Source organism: Salmo salar, chromosome 09 (assembly GCF_965601325.2).
Source record: "Salmo salar chromosome 09, fSalSal1, whole genome shotgun sequence".
NCBI classification, from domain to species: domain Eukaryota; kingdom Metazoa; phylum Chordata; class Actinopteri; order Salmoniformes; family Salmonidae; genus Salmo; species Salmo salar.
In genome coordinates this window covers 40,264,683-40,292,601 of record NC_138299.1, presented here as the reverse complement: position 1 = coordinate 40,292,601, position 27,919 = coordinate 40,264,683, and the positions used below count along the sequence as shown (strand labels likewise).

Below are 27,919 nucleotides of genomic sequence, written 5' to 3'. Positions count from 1 at the left end.
AGTCCACTGGGCGAGAACAATTATGTCACGTGGCGTCTTAAATTCTCCATTCACTTTACAGGTAATGCCTTGGCAGGCAGGTAGGTGCATGTCTTTCTTTGTTCCACCTGAGACACGCAAATACATGGCTTGCGAAGAAACTACCACCTGAGCACTGCTACTGGAATTCAACGAATAAGTAACATATAGCCTATATAAATTGTATCTTAACAATATATATGTTTTACTATAGTGAATGAATGTTGATTTCACTTTGCTTTGGAGATGGCCACCGGAATATGTGAGAAGTGTGCACAACTGCTAAAGGACTTCGTTGCTTATGTAAAGAGATTGTCATCTGAACTTGTACAGAAGATAACGGAGTGTATAAAGAACCTGTCGAGATGTAGCTGTCTGCGGAGGAAGAGAGCAACTGTTGCATCCTATATCTCAGAGCAGCACGAGAGACAGGCTGCTCGTGCACTACTGAACCATCTGGACACAGGTATTGGTATTCTAAATGGATGTGTAGTCGTGCACACCAGTCGAATCAAAGTTTTAACTACACTGCTCAACCCAGTATTGTCTACAGGCATTAAATACATAGGAGCATCTGGAAATCATGGGTCAGCATCACAGGAGGTTGGTGGCACTGTAATTAGGGAGGACGGCTCGTGATAATGGCTGGAGCAGAATAGGTGGAATGGTATAAAATACATCAAACACGTGATTTCCATGTGTTTGATGTCATTCCATTTGCTCCGTTCCAGACATTATTATGAGCCGTCCTGACCCTTAGCAGCCTCCACCGGTCAACATTAATTTATTACAGGTCAGTCAAACACACCTCGGTCAGTGTACTGTGTTTAAGTGTCATTTTAAGTAGCTTATTGTGTCATGTTAATATTTGAGACAGATTGTTATTCTAAAACGTTCTATCCCATTGTAATAGTCTACTGTTTTGTAGTGGCTGTGCAGTACAGGTCTCCCATCAGTTTATCTATTCTATTGTAGTTATATGCTTTGTGACGGAAGTGACCAGTATTATGAAAATGTCTGACCAAATGTTTTCCATGAGGGCAGGAAGATAACAATGGATTCCCCCTGTTACATGGAGGCAGCCAATAGGTCTGTAGGCAGAAGGCTATACTGTACAGCCTATAACTCTCCATAGGTAGTTGAAAATAAAGGAACATGATTGGTGACACGATTGCCTCTCATCCTGTCTTGTTGCAGTGGATTATCCTCTACCTGTTGCTCTCCTGGAGCCATACACAGCCCTACTGCTCTCTAATGATATGGAGGTACAGAGGATCACCACTCTGTCTCTGGTTCATCTGCTAGTGAAGAACAAAGGTATGTACACACAGACACACACACATGCACTGTCTCAAGGTTTAACACTACTATTGTCTTCCAGTGAGTAAGGAGCAGGTGATTGAGACAGGGATGCTGATGCCCCTGCTAGAGATGCTCCAGTCTGGGGACCCCACTGTCCAGTGTAACTCCTGTCAATGTATTGCCTCACTGGCCTCCTCAGGTTGGTGGACTAGTGTTTACGTTTGATTTGAACTATATTGATCCCCAGAGGAAATGTAGATGTCACTGGCTGAGACATTACAACATCACTACACAAGACAACCTACACACTTTATTGATCCCCAGCCAGTGACTAGATGTCGCTGGCTGAGACATAACAACGCCACTACACACGAAGACATACACATTACAACATTAGTGCAACAAAGTGCTGGTGCTATTGTCAATTAATTTCTTGTTTACAATCGATAGGATCATGTTTCTCAAAAGTAGCTTTCTCTGCAAACTGATTTACTCTCAGATAAGAAGCTAAGCACAACATGTATGATATCCCTGCTGAAAGATGTACACGGCTTCATTCTTGCTGGTTAATGAAAGGTGAAAGGCATGGTACATGTGGGACGTCGTGTTCCATGTATTCTAACCCAACATTCTATTCTAACTCAAGCTTCCATTCTAACATAACATGACTCTGTTGTCCAAACTAGACATGACATTTAATCTGTATTTTTTGTTGTTGTTATTGCCTCACATTTATTTAGACTCAAACCGGGAAGCAATCGTGTCAGCTGAAGGGGTGATTCCACTACTGGTTTTAGCCAAGTCTTACGATCCCCGAGTCCAACAAAATGCAGTCTGTGCCCTTTTAAACCTCACACAGTCTGGTAGGTCTGCACAGAACTATGTCCACCAATACATAATGTACTGTACACCCTGCACTATGCACACATCTCAGGTTGCTGCCACATTCTGCGTTGTTGCTGTGTTGATATGACCACAGTGGGTGGAGTTCAAATGACACATTAGTTGGCTGTGATCTAATTGTTTGCTGACATTTCAAAACACGTGACGCGGGTCACTTAACCATTGAGTTCAATCAAGAATAGATAGATAGATGGATTTATTAATGTGGTCCCAACATAACCCTCATAACTAATTCCTAGACATACTGTACGTCTCCATATCTGACCATTATTTTGTCTGCCTTCTTTTGCCTTTCCATTAATCTTGCATTACATTAGCCTTCATTGCTCTTCTTTTTAGAGAGGACGATGGGAGTGTTATGTCAAGAAGGAGCCATTCCTGTACTGGCACTTCTGTTGCAGTCCTCCAACTATGAGGTCCAGGTAAAACATCCACTGTCACTGTCTCTTGCCCTCAAGCCAAATATTGCTGTTTTTAAACCAGATCAAAGTATCTATGTGCTGCAGTTTTTTAGTGGTTATTTGTTTAGAACAATAGTATGGTTATAGCATGATGACCGAGCGTGTGCTTATTTTGTCCCAGTGGTCTTCAGCCTGAACTTCTATTGTGCTCTGAACTGGACTGATATTCTGTCTGTATTTTAGTTCTACAGCTGCTCTGCCCTGAGCAATATAGCCACTGTCCCAGGCCATCATCCCAAAATGTTGGGCATTGGAGACCGTTTTTTGTTGAAGTCTCTGCTGACACTCATGTCCTCATCAGTGCAGAAGGTAATGGTTGGTCTTAAAGGGATACTTCAAGATTTTGGGATTCAGGCCCCATATCTACTCACACAGAGTCAGATGAAGTCATGGATACCATTTGTATGTCTCTGTGTCCAGTATGAAGGAAGTTAGAGGTAGTTTCGCCAGCCGATGCTAACTGGAGTTAACGCAATGCCTGGAAGTCTATGAATATCTACTAGTATGTCCAACAGATGTTACACTTTCACACTGAAATGTATTCTGTCATGCAATGTTTTCTTACTCAACCTTAGCCCAAATGTTTGTATTTTATTTCCAGAATGCATCCCAAGCTTGCAGATGCCTCCAAATCCTTTCAGGGAATGGTAATTCTAACGTTTAACCACAGAACACACTCTGTTAATGTTTTAGGCACATATTCAACACAGATTGTACAGAGCCTTGTGGATTGGATGCAGTGTTGTGCTTTGTTTCGTAGTTGTGACCCAGGAGCAGCTGATGTACCTGAACTGTGTGTTGCCTCTGAAGGCCCTGCTGTGCTCTGCTACTCCCCCTCTGACTGAGTCTGCTATAGCACTACTGTCTGAGCTAGCCACACACCAACCCAATAGAGTGAGATTTTTTTAAACTAGATGTTGATGGGCGCAGCTGTAGCTTCAAGGTTAGAGAGGTGGGCTAGTATCTGGAGAGTTGTTGGTTCAAATCCCAGGTTTGACATATCTGACAGGATTCTATCATATAATGATGGTGGTGATTACAATCGATGTTATTTGTACCGGTGTTAGCAATCCGTATTCATTGTGTTTCCCTCTAGGAGGGCCTGGTGAATGAGGGCCTGGTACAGGTGATAGGGCAGCTGCTCCTCTGTCACAGATCCAGCTCCATCATCAACCACAGTGTTGTTACCATCACCAACCTCAGCAGCACCAGCGAGGGACAGCAGGTGATAACGGCTGCCATGTCGCTCACTCATTCACTCACTAGAATAGGAGGCGCTGTTCCAATGTCCACACTACCATATTACGTAGAATGCATGCCCATAACATTGCATTCTTACTGGTCTGCTAGTATGGACATTGGAATGTAGATGTGGTTTCCATCTATATGCTCAGTCACATGTTAACCTTTATCAAACCTAGAATGGTCCTTTAAGATGAATATAGAGACACTGACCTGGTGATGTCATATGAATGCAGTGATTATTGGAAGCCATTTTAAATGCATTTTCATTCATGTGGACATGGGATGATCAAGCCTTGTGTTGTCTACAGGCTGTTATGGACAGTGAGTGTGTAACGGGTCTTCTCAAGGCCCTTGTGTCCAGTGTGACCTCAGAGGAGACCGTTCTGTGTGTCACTTCCTGTTTACATCACCTAACAAGCTGGGGTGAGAATACAAGCAATTCATAAACCAGTTTAAACTATGTCACCTCACCTCTATTACAACTTTTCTCTTTCCTTTTCAGACTTACTTCAGTCTCATTTGGCCACAAATATTACTCCTGAACATGTTTCAAGCCTGGTGAAGTTCTCTGCACAAATGGACAATCTAGAGCTGTCCTATAGGTCTGCTTCCATCATCAGCAAACTAAAGATGAACGGTAATATGCATGTATTTTGTTTGTTGTCTAGTCACTTTATTTTATCTGTGACTAGCACAATGATTGATAGTGTAATACTTGCAATAATAAATATATTTTCTCTAAAATGCTATACTGTCTGTATCAGCAAGATTGTCAGGAAGACATGTGTGCTCATACAGATGAGCTTTGTGATGTACATAAATTCACTGAAATCCACACACTGTTATATTAAGAGTATTGCACTTTTCATGTTGCCTACTTTTGGCCAGCTAAAAGCCGAACCACCGATCAGGCAACATTATGGACTAAACGTTCAAATCCTGTTGCTGCAGGATTATTTTGCTTTTACAATATACAGTACCAGACAAAAGTTTAGACACACCTACTCATTCAAGGATTTTTCTTTATTTTTACTATTTCCTACATTGTAGAAGAATAGTGAAGACATCAAAACTATGAAATAACACATATGGAATCATGTAGTAACCCAAAAAGTGTTAAACAAATCAAAATATATTTGAAATTCTTCAAAGTAGCCACCCTTTGCCTTGATGACAGCTTTGCACACTCTCTCTCTTGCTCTCTCGCTCTGTGTCTTTCTCGCTCTGTCTCCTCTCAACCAGCTTCACCTGGAAAGCTTTTCCAACTGTCTTGACGGAGTTCCCACATATGCTGAACACTTGTTGGCTGCTTTTCCTTCACTCTGCGGTCCAAGTCATCCCAAACCATCTCAATTGGGTTGAGATTGGGTGATTGTGGAGGCCAGGTCAACTGATGCAGCACTCAATCACTTTCCTTGTTGGTCAACTAGCCCTTGCACAGCCTGGAGGTGTGTTGGGTCATTGTCCTGTTGAAAAACAAATGATAGTCCCACTAAGTGCAAAGCAGATGGGATGACGTATTGCTGAAGAATGCTGTGGTAGCCATGCTGGTTAAGTGTGCCTTGAATTCTAAATAAATCACTGACAGTGTCACCAGCAAAGCACCATCTCATGTCCTCCTCCATGCTTCACGGTGGGAACCACACATGCGGAGATCATCCATTCACCTACTCTGTGTCTCACAAAGACATGACGGTTAGAATCAAAAACCTCAAATTTGGACTCATCAGACCAAAGGACAGATTTCCACCAGTCTAATGTCCATTGCTCGTGTTTCTTGGCCCAAGCCAATCTCTTCTTCTTATTGGTGTCCTTTTGTAGTTGTTTCTTTGCAGCATTTCGACCATGAAGACCTGATTCACGCAGTCTCCTCTGAACAGTTGAAGTTGAGATGTGTCTATTACTTGAACTCTGTGAAGAATTTTATTTGAACGTATCCTCTGCAGCAGAGGTAGCTCTGGGTCTTTCTTTCCTGTTGCCGTCCTAATGAGAGCCAGTTTCATCATAGCGCTTGATGGTTTTTGCGACAGCACTTGAAGAAACTTTTAAAAGTTCTTGAAAATTTCTGCATTGACTGACCTTCATGTCTTAAAGTAATGATGGTCTGTCGTTTCTCTTTGCTTATTTGAGCTGTTCTTGCCATAATATGGACTTGGTCTTTTACCAAATAGGGCTATTTTTTTGTATACCCCCCTACCTTGTCACAACACAACTGTTTGGCTCAGATGCACTAAGAAGGAAAGAAATTCTACAAATTAACTTTTAACAAGGTACACCTCTTAATTGAAATGCATTCCTCATGACTACCTCATGAAGCTGGTTGAGAGAATGCCAAGTGTGTGCAAAGCTGTCATCAAGCCAAAGGGTGGCTACTTTTAAGAATCTGAAATATAGAATATATTTTGATTTAACACTTTTTTGGGGGGGGTTACTACATGATTCCATATGTGTTATTTCATAGTTTTGATGTCTTCACTATTATTCTACAATGTAGAAAATAGTAAAAATAAAGAAACACCCTTGAATGAGTAGGTGTGTCCAAACTTTTGACTGGTACTGTAGGTCAAATTTAAGATCCTACATCTGTACATGCATTTTTTTCTTGTTGCTCATATATCATACAGAACATGTCATCCAACTACTGACGCCACACTACGCTGCCATCTCTGAATATCTCCTGATGTACCTCAAGAACCAGGAAGTGCGATTCCAACAGCTGAGTATTGTTACTCTATGCAACCTCAAGAAAGGTTGGTCATGGTTTTGTAACAACACTTTAACCAGTCATGCTGTCTATGCCTAAAATAAGCACAGAAATGTGGTAATGTCAATAACACTACTTTCTAGTCAGTTATCCTGAGAAACATAAACTGAAGCGCATTAACATAAGGGCAGGTACATGCCGTTATAGTCAATGGCTTGTTGTTGTGTTATACTATGTAATGCTCTGCTCTGCTATGTCATGTTGTTCTTCAGACAGAGAGTTTTCAGTGCTGATGATTGGTAGTGTGCTGGAGAAGCAGCTAAAAAGGGTGCATGCACAGACGGAGCAGACCAGGCAGTTACTGCAGGCGATTCAGATGCCTCCATCCTCCTGACCTGTCCACTGGAGCGCTCTCTGCTTCAGGACACGGACTGACACCTCTCTGCTTCAGGACACGGACTGACACCTCTCTGCTTCAGGACACGGACTGACACCTCTCTGCTTCAGGACACGGACTGACACCTCTCTGCTTCAGGACACGGACTGACACCTCTCTGCTTCAGGACACGGACTGACACCTCTCTGCTTCAGGACACGGACTGACACCTCTCTGCTTCAGGACACGGACTGACACCTCTCTGCTTCAGGACACGGACTGAGATGTGGGACATGCATATCACTGTTTGAACTGACTTGCCATTACCTTTGAACCTGACAATGATTACTGTGTCGTGATTATGTTTGTAATGATGTTGATAAGGTGTTTTATTTTCTGAGTGATTACACTGTTGTGTTCTAAGCATTTACATCCATATTGCACTTGTGAACAGTGGGAAAAGAGGTCTATTATATTTTCATTTTTATACAGATTCAAAGCTTTTACAGTTGACAAACCATTATTTAATGCCACGTTCAGGTGCTAGTCGGAACTAGGAAACTTTAAATTTCAGACTTCCTAACTGGTTGTAGTTATATACGTGCCGTGTTCAAGCAGTTAGCAAGTCGAACATTTCAGCGTTTCTTAGCACGTGAATGCGGCATTTATACAGCGTGTTTGGAAAGTATTCAGACCCATTTACTTTTTCACATTTTGTTACGTTACAGCCTTATGCTAAAATGGGTAAAAATAATAATTATCCTCATCAATCTACACACAATAGCCCATAATGACGAAGCAAAAATGTTTTTTAGACATTTTTGCAATTGTATATATATTTTTTTTAAAGATCACATTTACGTAAGTATTCAGACCCTTTACTCAGTACTTTGTTGAAGTACCTTTGGCAGCGATTACAGCCTCTAGTCTTCTTGGGTATGACGCTACAAGCTTGGCACACCTGTATTTGGGGAGTTTCTCCCATTCTTCTCTACAGATCTTCTCAAGCTCTGTCAGGTTGGATGGGGAGCGTCGCTGCACAGCTATTTTCAGGTCTCTCCAGAGATGTTCGATCTGGTTCAAGTCCGGGCTCTGGCTGGGCCACTCAAGGACATTCAGAGACTTAAAGAGACCATAAAGGCCTAATTGGTGGTGCTGCAAAGATGGTTGTCCTTCTGGAAGGTTCTCCCATTTTTACTGAGGAACTCAGGCGCTCTGTTAGAGTCACCATCGGGTTCTTGGGCACCTCCCTGACCAAGGCCCTTTTCCCCTGATTGCTCAGTTTTGCTGGGGGGCCAGCTCTAGGAAGAGTCTTGGTGGTTCAAAACTTCTTCCATTTAAGACTGATTGAGACCACTGTGATCCTGGGGACCTTCAATGTTGCAGACATTTTTTTGGTACCCTTCCCCAGATCTGTGCCTCGACACAGCTCTCCTTCAGTCTCATGGCTTGGTTTTTCCTCTGACATTCACTGTCAACTGTGGAACCTTATATAGACAGGGGTGTGCCTTTCCAAATCATGTCCAATCAATTGGATTTACCACAGGTGGACTATAATGAAGTTGTAGAAACATCTCAAGGATGATCAATGTAAACAGCCATACACCTGAGTTCAATTTTGAGTCTCATAGCAAAGGGTCTGAATACTTATGTAAATAAGGTATGTTTTTTTTTATTTGTAATACATGTAGAAAGATGTATACAAACCTGTTTTCGCTTTGTCATTATTGGGTATTGTGTGTAGATTGATGAGAAAAAATATGTAATTTAATCCATTTTAGAATAAGGCTGTAACGTAACAAAATTTTGAAAAAATGAAGGTGTCTGAATATTTTCTGCTTGCACTGTACGTGGACAGGAGTGGTGTATGAAACAAGTGACAACCTACTCATACCAGATCACAGTTTTATCAGTGCATTGCTTTATTTGTTTTTACACTTTAAAAGACAGACTTACATTTTATACTTCAGACTCTTTATAATTTGTTTTCTAAAATGATTGCACAATTTCCATGTAAGGAACTGCCAAAATACTTTGGAAGTGGTCAACCCTTAACTGAGTATAGTTCTCTAAAATGACAAACCACACAAGTTCCATAGCAGCTTTGAAAAATCTTATTAGATTATAGTCAGAAAGTGGCCTTTTATTTGAACTCAAAACAAAAGCTTTTGCTCTGAAACTAGCACACCACTATCCTACTAACTGGAAGGCAAAGTGCTCAAATAGCAGCATAGTTAGGAAAAGCTAAAGCACATGGCTAAAAGCATCAGTCATGATTGGGAGACATTCAGTACCAATAGTTAAAAATGTATAGACAGAATACATATTTGTATTAATAAATTGTGTATCTAACGCCCATCATATCAAACTACTCATTTAATCAGTTTAAATCTGCAGCTATGAGGCATGGACCCTCATTTACAGACTAGATAAAACATTGTTCAGAGTTGTTGCAATGACAAACAAGCTCCCCTATCTAGTGTTGTAGATGATGACAAATGCAGCTCGTGCCATTTTGGATTAAAGAGAAGTGTGACCAAATGGTGGTGAGATCGGAAAGTCCTCCAGAGAAATGTTTGTTTCTCATCACATACTCTCTCTAAAAGTGCAGGGCAGGAAAAAGGCTGCAGTTATTCCTCTCTTTGTCAAAAAAAAGGAAAAAATGCTGTGGAAAGATTCGTGGATGGGTTGTCTCCCCTCTCTGATCTGTACGATACTCAGATAACTTCTAACGAGTATGTGATAGAAATGGGTTAATAACATAAAATCAGCTGATTCACATATTTATCTTAGACTTAGAGACACATACAAGGAAATGATTGAGAGACCTTAACTATGTCATCTGCTTCCGGGTTCGAATCATGCATTGAATATTGAGAGCCCATAACCTCTTGGCGGTAGAAATCTTGGACTTTTTGGGGGTGGGGGGGCTCTAGTGTTCAAGACTCTAGTGTAATATCTACATAGCATAGAGAGTATAGATGAGCTGACGGAGGATGTGGCGATGAGCTCTCACCTGCCCTCTGATGGGACTGGATCTCCTCCATGCCGGTCAGAGTTAGCAGGGACCTGAATGAACAAATTAATTAATACATTAATGTTCCATAAGACAATTTACCTGGCAACATACAATACATCACTTCAGATAACATGATATATTATATCACAGAACATACATCACAAGACATGATCAAACAGACATAAATATACTGTGTAGGGGCGGCAGGTAGCCTAGTGGTTAGTGTTGGGCCAGTAACCGAAAGGTTGCTGGATCGAATCCCTCAGCTGACAAGGTAAAAATCTGTTGTTCTGCCCCTGAACAAGGCAGTTAACCCACTGTTCCTAGGCTGTCATTGAAAATAAGAATTAGTTCTTAACTGACTTGCCTAGTTAAATAAATAAAGTTACATTTAAAAAAATATATATATAGGGTTAGGGTTATATATATATATATATATATATACACTGCTCAAAAAAATAAAGGGAACACTTGAACAACACAATGTAACTCCAAGTCAATCACACTTCTGTGAAATCAAACTGTCCACTTAGGAAGCAACACTGATTGACAATAAATTTCACATGCTGTTGTGCAAATGGAATAGAGAACAGGTCGAAATTATAGGCAATAAGCAAGACACCCCCAATAAAGGAGTGGTTCTGCAGGTGGTGACCACAGACCACTTCTCAGTTCCTATGCTTCCTGGCTGATGTTTTGGTCACTTTTGAATGCTGGCGGTGCGTTCCCTCTAGTGGTAGCATGAGACGGAGTCTACAACCCACACAAGTGGCTCAGGTAGTGCAGCTCATCCAGGATGGCACATCAATGCGAGCTGTGGCAAGAAGGTTTGCTGTGTCTGTCAGCGTAGTGTCCAGAGCATGGAGGTGCTACCAGGAGACAGGCCAGTACATCAGGAGACGTGGAGGAGGCCGTAGGAGGGCAATAACCCAGCAGCAGGACCGCTACCTCCGCCTTTGTGCAAGGAGGAGCAGGAGGAGCACTCCAGAGCCCTGCAAAATGACCTCCAGCAGGCCACAAATGTGCATGTGTCTGCTCAAACGGTCAGAAACAGACTCCAAGAGGGTGGTATGAGGGCCCGACGTCCACAGGTGGGGGTTGTGCTTACAGCCCAACACCGTGCAGGACGTTTGGCATTTGCCAGAGAACACCAAGATTGGCAAATTCGCCACTGGCGCCCTGTGCTCTTCACAGATGAAAGCAGATTCACACTGAGCACGTGACAGAGTCTGGAGACGCCATGGAGAACGTTCTGCTGCCTGCAACATCTTCCAGCATGACCGGTTTGGCGGTGGGTCAGTCATGGTGTGGGGTGGCATTTCTTTGGGGGGCCGCACAGCCCTCCATGTGCTCACCAGAGGTAGCCTGACTGCCATTAGGTACCGAGATGAGATCCTCAGACCCCTGGGCCGCTGGTGCGGGGCCCTGGGCCTCCAATGCAAGACAATGCTAGACCTCATGTGGCTGGAGTGTGTCAGCAGTTCCTGCAAGAGGAAGGCATTGATGCTATGGACTGGCCCGCCTGTTCCCCAGACCTGAATCCAATTGAGCACATCTTGGACATCATGTCTCGCTCCATCCACCAACGCCACGTTGCACCACAGACTGTCCAGGAGTTGGCGGATGCTTTAGTCCAGGTCTGGGAGGAGATCCCTCAGGAGACCATCCGCCACCTCATCAGGAGCATGCCCAGGCGTTGTAGGGAGGTCATACAGGCACGTGGAGGCCACACACACTACTGAGCCTCATTTTGACTTGTTTTAAGGACATTACATCAAAGTTGGATCAGCCTTTAGTGTGGTTTTCCACTTTAATTTTGAGTGTGACTCCAAATCCAGACCTCCATGGGTTGATAAATTGGATTTCCATTGATTATTTTTGTGTGATTTTGTTGTCAGCACATTCAACTATGTAAAGAAAAAAGTATTTAATAAGATTATTTCTTTCATTCAGATCTAGGATGTGTTATTTTAGTGTTCCCTTTATTTTTTTGAGCAGTGTATATATATACATACAGTTGAAGTCGAACGTTTACATACACCTTAGCCAAATACATTTAAACTCAGTTTTTCACAATTCCTGACATTTAATCCTAGTAAAAATTGAAATACATACATTGAAATACATCCACAGGTACACCTCCAATTGACTCAAATGATGTAAATTAGCCTATCAGAAGCTTCTAAAGCCATGACATTTTCTGGAATTTTCCTGAGTGCTTCTGTCCAGTGTCTGTGTTCTTTTGCCAATCTTAATCTTTTCTTTTTATTGGCCAGTCTGAGATATGGCTTTTTCTTTGCAAATCTGCCTAGTAGGCCAGCATCCCGGAGTCACCTCTTCACTGTTGACGTTGAGACTGGTGTTTTGCAGGTTTGAAGTTATTTTAATGGTCAAAAAGAATTGCTTTTCTTACAAAAACAAGGACATTTCTAAGTGACCCCAAACTTTTGAACGGTAGTGTATATACCTGCGTTCCTTGAAGGCCACGACAGGAACCATGTTGTCTTCCACGCCACTCAGACCTAGATTGGACGGCTTGGTCCCCGTCCCGACCCCTAGGTTGATGACCTCTTCTAATGTGCCGTTGCCGTTCTTCACAGGTTCAGTGTTCTTTTTTGGTTGGGCTTCCCCTGGAGAGGAGTTCCTGTTTGACTTCCCATTCAGGACAGGCTTCTGCATGAAAACAATCATGTCGATTTTTTTCAAGGCAAGGGCAAGTTCTGTTTGTTTTTTAAAAGTAAAATATGGTTAACAAGGATGGTATCTGGGGCAGGAAAGTACAAGTACTTTTTGTTTAGTTTTAAGCTAAAGCCACTGTACCTTTGAGATGGATTTCTGCATGAAAGCAATCACATCATGAAAGCAACTTTAGCAGTTTGGTCAAGGACAAGTTTGTTTTTTAAAAACGGTGGTAATTAACCTCTTACGAAAATAAAAGTGAACTTCGGTGCTTGTGGCAGAAAACCTGAGTGCTTCAGGGCAATGTAGTGTTCCTCTGAACTAGGCTGGTGTACTTACTTTTTTATCTTCAGTTGAGGTCTTCCTAGTCCTCCTCATGATCAACTCCAGTCGCTGAAAACAAGAAGAGGCCTGTGAAAAGTCTTGAAAGCTTTCATTTAGACTTTCATAACACCCTTATCAAAACTAATGTTTAATAACATAACATTTTCCCCTTATAAAAATAATGTTTTTTTTTGTGAAACACAATGACAATTACCCCTAACATCCCTCCACCCCATGTATTGAAGTTGAGCGCCAATATATAAAGATCCTGGGTGCTCTCTTGTAGTCAATTTTACACTATCTGGATCCCCTAGAGTATCCTATGAAGAATTTCACAATGATAAGAATATGGCACATAACGGCCCTGGTGTTTATCGTAACTGCCTAGAGTTCACATCTTCCCTCCATTGTCACCTTTTTCCTCTCCTGCCGTTGTTCCTCCTCCTTCTGGAAGTGCTTCTCTCTCTGCAGCCTCTGCTGCTCTGCCTTGTCCCTGGCCTGGGCCTCCTCCTCCTCTCTCTGGGACAGGACACAGAGAACCAAAGCCATTACGGAACAAGATGCTGCATTATTAACACTGATATAAATTTTATATACCGTACATAAATGGACGAAGTTGGGCTTCTACTAAAATTGTATTAATAGACCACATCCCTCACCTGTTTCTGGAGGAGAGCAGCTTCCTGTGTGGCCCGGATGGCTCTCTCCTCCTCTGCATGTCTCTGCTCCTCTTCCTCCCTCCTCTCCTCTACCAGCCACTGGGCCTCAGCCTCGACCCGTGCTCGCTCCTCTGCCCTCCTGCGCTCCAGCTCCTCTCTGCCTCTCCTGTGATGCCACATGACATGACATTACGTAACATGTGCATAACAGCACAGCACATCACCATACAAATGAATCTATCCTCTGAACATGTGAAATGCTCCCTTAGACCAGGTTTTCCCAAACACGGTCCCAGGGTCCCCCCTGGGTGCACGTTTTGGTTTTTACCCTAGCACTACACAGCTGATTCAGATAATCAAAGTTTGCTGATGAGTTGGTTATTTGAAACAGCTGTGTAATGCTAGGACAAAAACCAAAACATGCACCTAGGGCCCAGGACCGATCATTGGAACCCTGCTTTAGACTACCTCCCAAGGTCAGTCGTCATTTTTTTATTCACAACCAGATTTTTGTCTTTTAGGATGAAAAGATTACTTTTTTCCCTACTCGGAAGATGAATGTGGAGTCAGTAGAAGAGAGATGGGAAGATGTAAGGTGGCACTCCGTCCATACCTCTCTACCTCCTCCCTGCTCAGGCATTCCTCCTCTCTCTCTCTCTTCAGACGGGCCTCTCTTCTCTTCTCGGCCAGAAGACATGAGGCCTCCTCTGGATCCATGGTGCCAGCAGACAGCCTGGGGCAGGAGGGGGCTCCAGGAAGGGGGCCTGAGGAGGTGGACATGTCATAAGAGTCACTCATAAGAGTCCAAAGGTACATTGAACCAAATTTCCTGATTGTTTTTCAATGAGTAGAACTGGACATCCTGCATTGACTGAAGTAAAATGGAATTGACCACAACCCTACACTGTACATTACAATATCTGACATGTATCTAGGGAATTCTAGAAATAAATAGTAGTTGATGGTGCAGTACCTTGCATTTTTAGATGCTCACTCTCACCTGTATCGCCCTCAGTTCTTGGTGTGGGGACTGTCTGAGGTTCTGCTGGGCCTAGGAATGGTTGGACCTGGTCCCATGCTGCTGCTGAGATCCTGATTGGTTGTGAGTTCCCGGGGGAGAGGGTGTGATTGGGGACTGGAGCCCAAGGAGATATGGTCTGGCTGGGCCGTGAGTTCCCAGGGGAGAGGGTTTGGTTGGAGACTGGAGCCCAAGGAGAGATGGTCTGGCTGGGCCGTGAGTTCCCAGGGGAGAGGGTTTGGTTGGAGACTGGAGCCCAAGGAGAGATGGTCTGGCTGGGCCGTGAGTTCGCAGGGGAGAGGGTTTGGTTGGAGACTGGAGCCCAAGGAGAGATGGTCTGGCTGGGCCGTGAGTTCCCAGGGGAGAGGGTTTGGTTGGAGACTGGAGCCCAAGGAGAGATGGTCTGGCTGGGCCGTGAGTTCCCAGGGGAGAGGGTTTGGTTGGAGACTGGAGCCCAAGGAGAGATGGTCTGGCTGGGCCGTGAGTTCCCAGGGGAGAGGGTTTGGTTGGAGACTGGAGCCCAAGGAGAGATGGTCTGGCTGGGCCGTGAGTTCCCAGGGGAGAGGGTTTGGTTGGAGACTGGAGCCCAAGGAGAGATGGTCTGGCTGGGCCGTGAGTTCCCAGGGGAGAGGGTTTGGTTGGAGACTGGAGCCCAAGGAGAGATGGTCTGGCTGGGCCGTGAGTTCCCAGGGGAGAGGGTTTGGTTGGAGACTGGAGGACCATCCTCCTCCGGAACAGGGTACAGTTCCAGCCCAAGGTGCTGTGATGGAGGCTGTCTGATCACAGGTTTGTGTCTGATCACAGATTTACTGAAAAAAAGAAGAAGAGGAGAATACTTTTGTTGAGATAAATAAGCAAAAAACATCAATTTACTGGACAGGTTAGACGTATTCTACAAAAGACGTTGGTTAAATTATACACAACAATTCCTCAACAGAGTGCTCTCACTGTATGAAAGAAAAGAGGTACATGATAAGTAGTTTGTGTGATACAACATCCAGACATAGTAGCAGACGGACAATCACATACCGTTCTGGAGAGGGCACTGAATCTCTGCTCTGTGGATTTGTGGGTAACACTTTCACGGGAACATTGGGTATGTGAGGCTGCTGTCTATTCCTCCTGAACGTCCTCTCACTCTCCTTCTGCTGTGCTGCTTTTAACTGCATAATAAATCAACAGACATGTTACAAGACCGTCTTACTGCAGTCTGTTAACTTCATAATAAATCAACAGATCATTTTACTGCAGTTTGTTTGCTTCATAATAAATCAACAGATCATTTTACTGCAGTTTGTTAGCTTCATAATAAATCAACAGATCATTTTACTGCAGTTTGTTAGCTTCATAATAAATCAACAGATCATTTTACTGCAGTTTGTTAGCTTCATAATAAATCAACAGATCATTTTACTGCAGTTTGTTAACTTCATAATACATCAACAGATCATTTTACTGCAGTTTGTTAACTTCATAATACATCAACAGATCATTTTACTGCAGTTTGTTAACTTCATAATAAATAAACAGATCATTTTACTGCAGTTTGTTAACTTCATAATACATCAACAGATCATTGTACTGCAGTTTGTTAACTTCATAATACATCAACAGATCATTTTACTGCAGTTTGTTAACTTCATAATACATCAACAGATCATTTTATTGCAGTTTGTTAACTTCATAATAAACCAACAGATCATTTTACTGCAGTTTGTTAACTTCATAATAAATCAACAGATCATTTTACTGCAGTTTGTTAACTTCATAATACGTCAACAGATCATTTTACTGCAGTTTGTTAACTTCATAATAAATCAACAGATCATTTTACTGCAGTTTGTTAACTTCATAATAAATCAACAGATCATTTTACTGCAGTGATTGAGGCTTATTATTAATAAACATGCTTCCAGAAAAGGGACATTTGTCTTTTAGCTTTCAAAAGTGTGTCTTCTGTAGATGATGACAGTTAATATAATCTACCTAACAATGCAGCATATATATGATAGTAACATGAGACAGAAAGGAATGGAGCCATGTTACAAGCTCATTTTATTGCGGTCATTTTGGGACTGCAGAAAGACATCAAAGTGATTTAGGCTTATAACCAATAAATGTTGTATCTTCAAAAATGTATAGAAATGTGTGCCTCTCTGTTAGAGTATGACAATGAATATCGTTCAATAATCCAGTATACATGATGAATGAATAGAATAGAAAATTAATGAAAAGAATATAGTTTATTGTCTTCCTCCAATGAAATAATTTCCCTCAAGTTCGTGTATTACATGGAAACAAAATAACAACACCATCCCACCAACCCAGTCGACCCAGACATTTAACAGTCATAGAGATGAAACTATCTATCTCTATGTTTACAATTACATTTCCAGCAGGTATTACCTGTGATGTTATATAACCTGTGATGTAATATTACCTGTGATGTTATATAACCTGTGATGTAATATAACCTGTGATGTAATATAACCTGTGATGTAATATTACCTGTGATGTAATATAACCTGTGATGTAATATTACCTGTGATGTAATATTACCTGTGATGTAATATAAGCTGTGATGTAATATTACCTGTGCCATGGCGATGGATCAGTTGCTGGTACACTCTTAGAAAAAAAGGTTCTATCCAGAACCTTAAGGGTTCTTCGGCTGTCGCCATAGGAGAACTATTAGAAGAACCCTTTTCGGTTCCAGGTAGAACCCTTACTACAGAGGGTTCTACATCGAACCCAAAAGGGTTCTGCCTGGAACCAAATAGGGTTCTCCTATGGGGACAGCTGAAGAACCATTTTGGAACCCTTTTTTCTAAGAGTGTATGGCTGGGACTGAGGGAGGTGGCTACCTGGTAGTTTGCCCAGATGATAGACCGGTAGTCTGCCCGGAGATTTGCCTGGAAGTCTGACTGTGCCCGGTGGTGGTCAGGTGTGCCAGAGCGGTAGTTTGCCTGGAGGCCTGCCTGCACCTGGTGGTGGTCAGGTGTGCCAGAGCGGTAGTTTGCCTGGAGGCCTGCCTGCACCTGGTGGTGGTCAGGTGTGCCAGAGCAGTGTGGTGATTTATGACAGTTGGTGGCAGTGGCAGGTATGGAGTGGCATGAAGCTGAACGGGGACAAACATGGACAACTGAACCAGTTTGTTTCATTGTTGTGGAGCAATGGGGTGACGGTTAGCAAGTGATACAGTGAAAGAATGTAAGTGTGCCCAAAAATGGTTGAAAAAAGGAAAGGAGAGGAAACATAGAGTCAGTAGATCATTTGCTTGCTAATAGCGATACTGAGCTTTTCATTTTGTGGGAAATCTGGTCATGTAAATAAGTCATTAAGTAAGCATTGTCCAAATCCATATTGGAACGTAAATTGTTCTATAATCAATTAATTTAACCAAATACACTTTATTGATGCTATGTCCTTTTTCTTGGATTGAGGTCTGGTCTTCTACACCTGCATTGCTTGCTGTTTGGGGTTTTAGGCTGGGTTTCTGTACAGCACTTTGAGATATCAGCTGATGTAAGAAGGGCTTTATAAATAAATGTCATTTGATTTTGATTTGGTCTTTCTACATGTCTATATACACCGAGTATACCAAACATTAGGAACACCTTCCTAATATTGAGTTTCACCCCCCTTTTCGCCCTCAGAACAGCCTCAATTCGTCAGGAGCATGGACTCTACATGGTGTTGAAAGCGTCCAACATGCTGGCCCATGTTGACTCCAATGCTTCCCACAGTTGTGTCAAGTTGGCTGGATGTCCTTTGGGTGGTGGACCATTCTTGATACACACAGGAAACTGTTGAGCGTGAAAAACCCAGCAGTGTTGCAGTTCTTGACACAAACCGGTGCGCCTGGTACCTACCACCATACCCTGTTCAAAGGGCACTTAGATCTTTTGTCTTTCTCATTCACCCTCTGAATGGCACACATACACAATCTATGTCTCAATTGTCTTAAGGCTTAAAAATCCTTATTTAACCTGTCTCCTCCCCTTCATCTACACTGATTTAAGTGGATTCAACAAGTGACATCAATAAGGGTCAGTCTATGTCATGGAAAGAGCCGGTGTTCCTAATATTTTGAACACTCAGTGTATAACTGTTATTCTACAGGCTTTTGGAAGTACCTTCCTCTTCTCTTGACTGACAACTATGACTCCTTCTCCTGGCTAGGTAGGAGCATGTTGGGGTGAGGAGGCGACAGACCAGAGCCCTCTCCCAGGCAGTCAGGGGAGAGCTGCGAGGAACTACAGCAGAGCCAAGCACAGTGGAGAAAAGACAACGCACAGGGACAGAGAAAAAATAGCATAGAAAATACATGACAGAGATAGACAATACAAGACAGAGATAGACAATACAAGTAAGAAAGGGTAGGAAATCGGAGGAAAGTTAAGGTCAAAAGATGTTACAGGGTGAAAGAATAAGCTCGGTAGCTGAAGGGTTAAGAAGATGAAACAAAGTGAAACAGACACTCAAAAGTAGTGCACTATATAGGAAATAGGCCGCCATTTGAAACACAGGCTTTATTCATTTACCGCACTTGTTGTTTGTCTTCCTTCCTCGAGAGCCCTGGCTCAGTCTCTGTTTGGCCCTCTGGCACTTCTCTAAGGTCGTCTTCACCACAGACTCATAGCGCTCCTTCAGACAACAACAAACCTCAGGGTCAGTGATACAGTAGTCTCTTCTCACATCCACTGTATGAGTTTGGCGAGCAAGACACGCAATTCAGTAACTTGGTCCAAGATCCATTACATCGTATTGAGCCTTTAAACCGTTTAGCTTCAGATATGTACACAAAACGCTGAAAACAGTATCTTTTTTTATGGATTATTTCCTGAGTAATAATTTTATTTATATGGCAGTTATAGACGTTGCTGATATGTTGTGAATCTGTATTACAGGAAATAACTTTTTACCTATTTCTTTACCTGGTAACTAAATATTTATTTTCCTATTGGCCAATTCTTTAATTGTGTGGGCTTAAGCTTTACTGATATAGGAAGTGACAGACAGCAGTGATGGGCATTCCGGCTCTTTTCAGTGAGCCGGCTCGTTCGGCTCAGCTCACCATAAAGAGCCGGCTTTTTTGGCTCCCAAACGGCTCTTTAAAAAATATATATGTTTTGTATTTTTTCAAGTCAAACGGTTTTCGATAGTTTGACTATGATTGGTGTTAAAACAATTCTAATGAAATTATTAAATTAAATCATACTCTACCTTAACCACAATGAATTTAAAAATGCATTGGTTTGTTATGAAAAAGAATGCCATTAAACATTTGCATTTAAAGTATAACTTTTTAATGTATATTAACAAAGTGCATATAAATCTAACCACTCAAAACAAATACAATCTGAACAGCATAATAGAATATTGCACCATATCAAAGACAAATAAATAATGTGCAAAACTGCAGCATCCCACTTAAAACATTAAACTGGTCCCTCTTTTCTCTCTCTTCTTTATTGCCATGTTATAACCAGCAGCACAAAGCAATGCTGACCATATTTTGCTTTTATGAGAGATTTGCATTCAGAAATGCAAGCTGCCTCACTTTCGAGGGGCTGATGCGGTTTCTTCTCTCTGTAATTATTTGTCCCGTTTTTGAGAAGACCCTCTCAGAGGGAACGGATGTGGCCACTATGCAGAGTCTCCCTGTCATGACTTTAGTAAGCTGTGGGTAGACAGAGGCATTGTTCTTCCACCAGCTCAAGAGGATCTGCAGAGCCTTCCTCCAAATAGGATCGGACCTCCATTATGGCATCTGCTGAGGGATTCCTTCGTGCTGCATCCCCAGTTGTTCTCTCGTCAAACAGCATCCAAACAGCAGACTGAGTTTGTGGCACTGCTTCTGGTGCTTCTGCTCCATCTGATCCCTCTTCTTCCTGTTGCCCTGGTGCCTGAGCCAGCTGACTGTTGAGGCTATCCCTCCCTGCTGCTGAGGTTATTCTTTGAAGCGCCTCATCAATCGCTTCTTAAACCTGGGGTCAAGTGCAGCGGTTTCTGATAGCTTGCGATTATATTCCAATCTGTGGAACTTTCTGTCCATTGATGAACATAGGGTGTCCATCAACTCTGTCACATGTCCTGTGGTTACATTTGCTTCTCTCTGGCGGCTGGCTGTGATTCGCTGCAGACCCTTACACAGGAGTATCATTTTTGAGGCTGTGACATAGCTGAAAAGAGAGAACAGTAACTTTAGTTCAGATTCATGTTTTGTCTACTGATACTACATTCTCATCTACTGCTCATATACATATATAATACTGGATTAAATAATGATGTAGTAATAACTGCTTACTGTACCTCTCTCCACTGATCTCCACAGTGACCTGCTCAAAGGGTTCCAGGACTCTGCACACCTCCTCCACCACCTCCCATTCCTCTTAGGTCAGAGCATCAACAGGTGCATTGACAATGGCCAGGGTAGAGATGATGGCATCCTTTGACTCAAGAAACCGCTTCAACATATAAAATGTTGAATTCCACCTTGTAGTGCAGTCTTGTTTAGGCCTCAGCTCAAGCATCCCCATCTGGCGTTGTGTAGACTTTAGTTTTTCAGCACCTACTGTGCTCCTGTGGAAGTATTCCACAGCTGCTTTCACTTTGTCCACAGTAGGATTCATCACCTTCAGAGCATCTCTTACAATCAGGTTGATTGTGTGGGCAAGACAGGGATGATGGGTCCATTAAAACATTTTCATGGCTTTGGTTATGTTAGCTGCATTGTCACTAACACAACAGACCACTTTTCCTTCTACTTGCCATTCTCTGGCCACTCTCAACAGTTCCTCTGCCAAGTTCTCTATGGTGTGTCCAGAAGACAGCTAGACATCGAAAAAGCTTCAATGAAGTGACATGTAACCGACATGTAAGAAGTGGTTACCCATGATGTCCAGCAGTCAGTGGTAATGCAAACTGCAGTAGCTTTTTGGACTCTTTCCCGCACTGAAGCCTGTGTGCTCTCGTACTGTTGTGGAATAAGGGATTTTAAAAGAGTTTTCCTGCTTGGAATTGTGTACATTGGATTTAGACTTACTATAATTTCTTAAACCTCTGTCCTCCATGATCGAAAATGGCTGGAAATCGGTGGCAATCATTTTAGCCAATGCAATATCAATTTGGCCTTGTTTTGCTACAGACTTTGGCATAAATTGGTCCATAGAAGACTGCGTTGCTGTGGGTCGCGGAGTAGGCCTACTTGACTGAGTGGATACATCTCCACGTGTGGAGGTGCTGGCTCCACCACTATCACTAGCAGGCCCGCTAGTTTCTTGAAGCTCCGCTACAGCTAGCTTCACAGTTGGGTGCACAGTTCGCATATGCCGGTGTAGGTTGTGCGTAGAACCGGCTTTATATGAGATTTTGTTCTGGCAAATTCTACACTATGCTCTAACATTGTCTACATTATTAAAATGCATCCAAATGCTGCTGTGCTTCCGACTCATTTTCCAGCTGTTGTTTTCACAGCTATCCTTCCTCTCTCCTCGGCTGCTAAGTGTGTGACTGTGAGTGAGTTGTCTCTGCCTTCCCTCACGCATCTTTGGTTCCTTGGTTGACACTGCGTGTCTGATTGACAGGAACAACAGGTGAGGCTGATAGTCTGAGCAGACAGTCAGAACTAATGTGTGCGCTTGAGCATTTAGGCCTATATAATTATTATTTTTTCATTCTTTGAATTAGTTAATTTAATTCATTTAAATCTTTTGATTATTCATATCTTAATTTTTTAAATATTTTTATAAATAGATTCGGCTCTTCTGATATGTGAGCCGGCTCCCAACATTCACCTGAAAGAGCCGGCTCTTAGAGCCGACTGGTTGACAAACGACCCATCACTAACAGACAGTTCTAGTTCTGGTGGCTGATGGTGTTCAATGTGGCTTGATCAATAAAGCTGCTAAATAGTTATCCGCCTCCATCCAGTCCTTGCTCCTACAGAAACCATCCATCCACCTGTACTAACGACCCTCAACTTAAACTAGTGCATTTTCTTTTCTGGAAAAAGCTGTAAAGCAACAGTGATGCCCACAATAGACACCTAATGAGAAGGAACTACAGCTCCATCTGGCCCCTCAGGCCCAACAACTCACTGTCTCCTCCTTCATCCTCTGCCTCCTCTTCTCCTCCACTGCAGTGCGCCTCCTCTCCTCCTTCTCTCTCTGCTCCTGCAGTCTCCTCTTCCTCTCCTCCAGGTGCTGTTCATGGAGACGCCTGGCCCGCTCCTCTCGAGCCAACCGGCCCAGCTCTCTGGACACTACATACACATTTTGTGGAGTTTAGTTTAGTTGATTTATTTAACTAAATCATTGGTCAGTGGTTCTCAACCTCTTTTGGTTACAAAGCCCTAAATCATTTTTTTTTTATCATTATGCCTATGTTCATATGAGTCTTCCGAATTACCACCTGGGTATAGGCCAGGTACCCCCAAGGGGTACCTCAGGTTGAGGTCCACCATCATCACAGGTGGTGGCTACATACCAAGCTGTTTCTTAAGCTCCTCCCTCCGCTTAAGAGCTGTCCTTCGCTTCTCCTCCTTCTCTCTCTGCTCCTGTAGCCTCCTCTTCCTCACCTCCAGCTGCTGCTCATAAAGACGCCTGGCCCGCTCCTCTCGAGCCAACCAGCCCAGCTCTCTGGACACTGCAAACACATTGTGGGACTTACTAGCCACCAAAATACTACCCTGGTACCAGATCTTTGTGCTGTGTAGATAACTACTAATAAACTAATTTAGCTTGACAGTGACCATGGGAGCTGGCAAGAAGAAGGACAGCACAAATAGATCTGGGACCAGACTAGGAAAATACCTCAGAGGAATGATCTGGGACCAGGCTTGGAAAATACCTCAGAGGAATGATCTGGGACCAGGCTAGGAAAATACCTCAGAGGAATGATCTGGGACCAGGCTAGGAAAATACCTCAGAGGAATAATCTGGGACCAGGCTAGGAAAATACCTGAAAGGAATGATCTGGGACCAGGCTAGGAAAATACCTGAAAGGAATGATCTGGGACCAGGCTAGGAAAATACCTGAAAGGAATGATCTGGGACCAGGCTAGGAAAATACCTGAAAGGAATGATCTGGGACCAGGCTAGGAAAATACCTGAAAGGAATGACTAACACAAGTGACTGATAATTGAGTGGTCTCATAGGTGTATTAGATGTACCGTCGTCATCATGTGTGGCTACACATACCAAGCTGATTCTCATGCTCCTCCCTCCGCTCCTTCGCTAGTCTCAGCCTGTCATCAACCTTCAGCGCCTGTGGCCCTGGAATATTAGAAAAGATGTGACATTCACTCTACGTCACGGTGCATAGAGTATGGGTTGGTGACATCAGTGATCAACATCAGTAATGATGATGGGATTTAAGATGGGTTGACTGTAGCTAGCTGCTCCATAGACACAATTGTATTCTTCTGGACAGAATAATAGTAGGTTAACAATTGAGGGACATTTTTTTACGTTTCAATAAAGAGATAAGACAATAAATAACATTGGAAAGGTTTGTATGAAGATGCAATGACAGCTTATACTCAAACTGTCCTATAATAACAGCATGAAATGTATGTTTTGATAACAGTGGTGAGCTTCAGAGGAAGAGAACTCATGACGGCTGACACACAAAGAACAAGCAGTACCCCAGGCACAGAGAGAGCGAGATAGAGATAAACACTCTTAGACAAAAAGGTGCTATCTAGAAACTAAAAGGGTTCTTCAGCTGTCCCCATAGGAGAACGCATTGAAGAACCCTTTATGGTTCCAGGTAGAACCCTATTGGGTTCCATCTAGAATCCTTTCCACAGAGGGTTCTACATGGAACCCAAAAGTGTTCTACCTGGAACCCCTATGGAACAATTTTTTTCTAAGAGTGTAGAGAGAGAGAGAGAGAGAGAGAGAGAGAGAGCAAGAGAGAGAGAGCAAGAGAGAGAGAGAGAGAGAGAGATTGAGAGAGAGAGAGAGATCGAGAGAGAGAGAGAGAGAGAGAGAGCACTAGTGTAAGACCTGCTGCGTTTACAGGACTGGTTGTGTTGTTACTGATCACAGCTGATTTGATGGAGGCAGGGACACAGATGACTGCTCTCCTCTTCTCTGAATTATTGGGCTTTATGTCTTCATTGCCTTTTTCTGATACCAAAGAAAGAATAAAAGAGAACATCATGTTCAGGTCTCTCTGACATTCGGCTGACTCAAAATGAATGATTTAGTCAGGATCATTATGAGATGTTAATTAATAAGACATTATAAGGTGATCTTCCAGATCATAACAAGTTTTACATTATAACAGCATCATTATGGTTAATACCTGCTAGCAAAGTCTGAGACACTACCTTAGAAAGATAGGTCTTAGAATCTTAGTATAAGATGTTTAATTCCAGATAGGTCATATCATTCCAGTTTCTAGAAAATCTACTGGTTGTACTTAATACAGGCCTTAAACCATGACAGGTTTTAGCTGTTAATAAAAGAGCGGCAGGTAGCCTAGCGGTTAGAGCGTTGGGCCAGTTGTGCTTGTTCGAATCCCTGAGCCGACAAGGTGAAAAAATCTATGGATGTGCCCTTGAGCAAGGCACTTAACCTTAATTGCTCCAGGGTTGCTATTGATAATGGCTGACCCTGGCCGTGACCCCACTCTCTGAGGGTGTCTAAGGGGGAGTTGGGATATGCAACAACAACAAAAACATTACCATTTCACACGTGTATAGTACACATTAGTACATGTGTGAAACAGGACAAATATAAGCACACACCAAATGATCATTTGATTATAATGTGCCTGTTCCTGTTGTGCCTTGCAGGGATAAACAAATGCCATCGCCTCACCTCATGGAGATGGCTTAAACAAACAAATAAAGACCGAAGAGGATAAGAACAAAGACATGCTTCACAGGAGGGTGATAAATAGTGATATTTGGTACAAAGGAGTATTTAAGATTACAGACCGGTGATAAGTAGTGTGTGCCTTCTCAACATGTTGGTGCAAGAGACGTACATAAGAAAGTATCTTTCTTGTGCATGAGAGAGACACACAAAAATGATCTTCCTTGACACTCCATGTTATAATAATAGATATTATAATCATGGATGTTGTGATAATGGGTATTATAATAATGGATATTTTGATAAAGGGTGTTATAGTAATGGACATTATAATAATGGATATTATAATAATGGGTGTTATAATGGGTGTTACAATAATGGATGTTATAATAATGGGTGTTATAATAATGGGTGTTATAATAATGGGTGATATAATAATGAGTGTTATAATAATAGATATTATAATAATGGATGTTTTGATAACGGGTGTTATAATAATGGATATTATAATAATGGATATTATAATAATGGGTGATATAATAATGGGTGTTATAATAATGGATATTATAATAATGGATGTTTTGATAATGGGTGTTATAATAATGGATATTATAATAATGGGTGTTATAATAATGGATGTTATAATAGTGGGTGTTATAATAATGGGTGTTATAATAATGGATGTTATAATAGTAGGTATTATAATAATGGGTGTTATAACAATGGATGTTGTAATAATGGGTGTTATGATAATGTATGTTATAATAATGGATGTTATAATAATGGGTGTTATAATAATGGGTGTTATAATAATGGATGTTATAATAGTGGGTGTTATAATAATGGGTGTTATAACAATGGATGTTGTAATAATGGGTGTTATAATAATGGGTGTTATAATAATGGGTGTTATAATAATGGATAGTATAATAATGGGTGTTATAATAATGGATAGTATAATAATGGATAGTATAATAATGGATGTTATAATAATGGATGTTAAAATAATGGATAGTATAATAATAGGCATCAATGCATCCTACTGAATCATGTCTATGATGCGTGTTGATGTTTACCACAGCAGAGATAGAGGGTGATTCAATAAGCTACTTCATTACCTCACTGTTTACAAAACAAAATGGCAGTAGAGAATAGGATGAATGTCTATCTACAGATATGAGGCAATATCAGATAATCTGATCCATTGGTACATGTCAGAAATAAATGCTACAGAATAAATCTAAAATAAGATAATGCTTTTATTATGTGGCCTAGATACATGATGGAACATATCCTCACTGATGAGAGAGGCTGATTCTGACTGATTCTGCTTCAGACAGCCTGTCCTGTATATAAACACAGTAAACTGCAAAGCAAAGCTACAATACCAACCTCATGTCAATGACCTCCATGTCATTCTATAAACACAGTAAACACCCCATAGCGAAGCTATCATCCTCACCATAGCAAAGCTACAGTTACCCACCACCCTGTACCCCCCTGCAGTAAAAAAAACAGCCATATCAACGCTACACTACCCACCTCCCTGTCTCCCGGCTCTGCTCTCCTTTTTCTGCTTGTCTTGAGTATCTCTGGTAGAAAGACCCTTTCTGTTTTCTTGGGGTGCTATCTTCTTGCTGGGGGTCTCCCTGTGTTCCTTCTTCTGTATCACAGCCATGTTACTGCTAGGCACTGAGCAGGGCACACCACAACTCTGCCACACAACACAGACTCTCCTCTTCCTCCTCTTCCTCCTCCTCTTCCTCTCCTCCTTTTATATTTCTATTTCAAAATGCCTGTACTGTTCTGTGTGTCCTCCTGCTCCCCTGTGCTCACTGTGCAGCTGACCGACTGCCTCTTGCTCATCTTCGCAATTCAAACAAACAGAAGAGAAAAAGGGAGGAAAAAGCCATATGGGGTAAATGGATAAAACCAGCTGACTTGCTGCAGTTCTGAGCTGGCTAGATCCTGCATCCAGATCCAGTGCAGGGGAAAACACAGATATGCATAATCCAAAATAACACACTGAGTTAAATCTATGAGAATATTCCTTTCAGGATCCTTTAGAAGCTAGATTGGAGACATGGGTGTTCTACAGCATGGTGAGAAGCTCTATCCTCCTCTCTCTATCTGTGGCTCGTTGCTCTACTGAAACGGTTACTTCCCTTTTAAATGTCTCTCACAGCTCACAGACCCTGGAGTGCTGCTCTGCTCTCTTTAGCTACTGAGTGGCACGTACTGCAGTTGTGTCACTTTAATTCAACCCACCCCACCACCACACTACACACTGCTGAATGCAAGCAGCCAGTCTGAGTCCCAAATGACACCCAATTCCCTACGTAGTGCACTACTTTTGACCAGGGCCTATAGGATTCTGATCA

General features: G+C 42.3%; 3 protein-coding genes across 3 annotated transcripts in view; 2 read left to right on the top strand and 1 right to left on the bottom strand.

Annotated features, from left to right (window-relative positions):
- The first annotated feature begins 37 nt into the window (after positions 1-37).
- LOC106611327 (uncharacterized) lies at positions 38-8,971 on the top strand. Its single transcript, XM_014211414.3, has 13 exons — positions 38-484; positions 1,216-1,335; positions 1,400-1,519; positions 2,061-2,183; positions 2,563-2,645; positions 2,868-2,993; positions 3,286-3,331; positions 3,445-3,578; positions 3,781-3,909; positions 4,238-4,352; positions 4,432-4,566; positions 6,554-6,679; positions 6,906-8,971. The coding sequence occupies exons 1-13, from the start codon at positions 265-267 to the stop codon at positions 7,025-7,027; spliced, it is 1,599 nt and encodes a 532-aa protein (XP_014066889.1). The 5' UTR covers positions 38-264; the 3' UTR covers positions 7,028-8,971.
- LOC106611313 (uncharacterized) lies at positions 8,908-27,686 on the bottom strand. The gene is made up of 16 exons (XM_045724958.2): positions 27,081-27,686; positions 24,723-24,845; positions 23,913-23,987; positions 23,199-23,357; positions 22,811-22,974; positions 19,253-19,355; positions 18,845-18,964; positions 17,573-17,850; positions 15,738-15,871; positions 14,691-15,517; positions 14,304-14,454; positions 13,691-13,856; positions 13,446-13,550; positions 13,047-13,100; positions 12,496-12,701; positions 8,908-10,078 (listed from the first exon to the last, which is right to left on the bottom strand). Exons 1-16 carry the CDS (start codon positions 27,214-27,216, stop codon positions 9,949-9,951), a joined length of 2,931 nt encoding a protein of 976 aa, XP_045580914.2. The 5' UTR covers positions 27,217-27,686; the 3' UTR covers positions 8,908-9,948.
- Positions 27,452-27,919, top strand: part of LOC106611328 (otoferlin) — a 59,784-nt gene continuing 59,316 nt past the window's right edge. The window contains exon 1 of the mRNA XM_045724957.2: positions 27,452-27,456. Within this exon, the coding sequence (XP_045580913.1) occupies positions 27,452-27,456 (5 nt within the window). The remainder of the gene's footprint in view (positions 27,457-27,919) is intronic.

Bases quoted from the DNA above. Each gene is read 5' to 3' on its own strand.
- LOC106611313 (XM_045724958.2), bottom strand. From the start codon at position 27,216: ATGGCTGTGATACAGAAGAAGGAACACAGGGAGACCCCCAGCAAGAAG. The intron at 13,857-14,303 runs GTATGGACGGAG...GTGGCATCACAG, and splicing joins AGCAGGGAGGAGGTAGAGAG to GAGAGGCAGAGAGGAGCTGG. The intron at 12,702-13,046 runs GTAAGTACACCA...GTTTTCATGCAG, and splicing joins CCTCAACTGAAGATAAAAAA to AAGCCTGTCCTGAATGGGAA.
- LOC106611327 (XM_014211414.3), top strand. From the start codon at position 265: ATGGCCACCGGAATATGTGAGAAGTGTGCACAACTGCTAAAGGACTTC. The intron at 485-1,215 runs GTATTGGTATTC...GTCTTGTTGCAG, and splicing joins ACTGAACCATCTGGACACAG to TGGATTATCCTCTACCTGTT. The intron at 3,332-3,444 runs GTAATTCTAACG...TTTGTTTCGTAG, and splicing joins CCAAATCCTTTCAGGGAATG to TTGTGACCCAGGAGCAGCTG.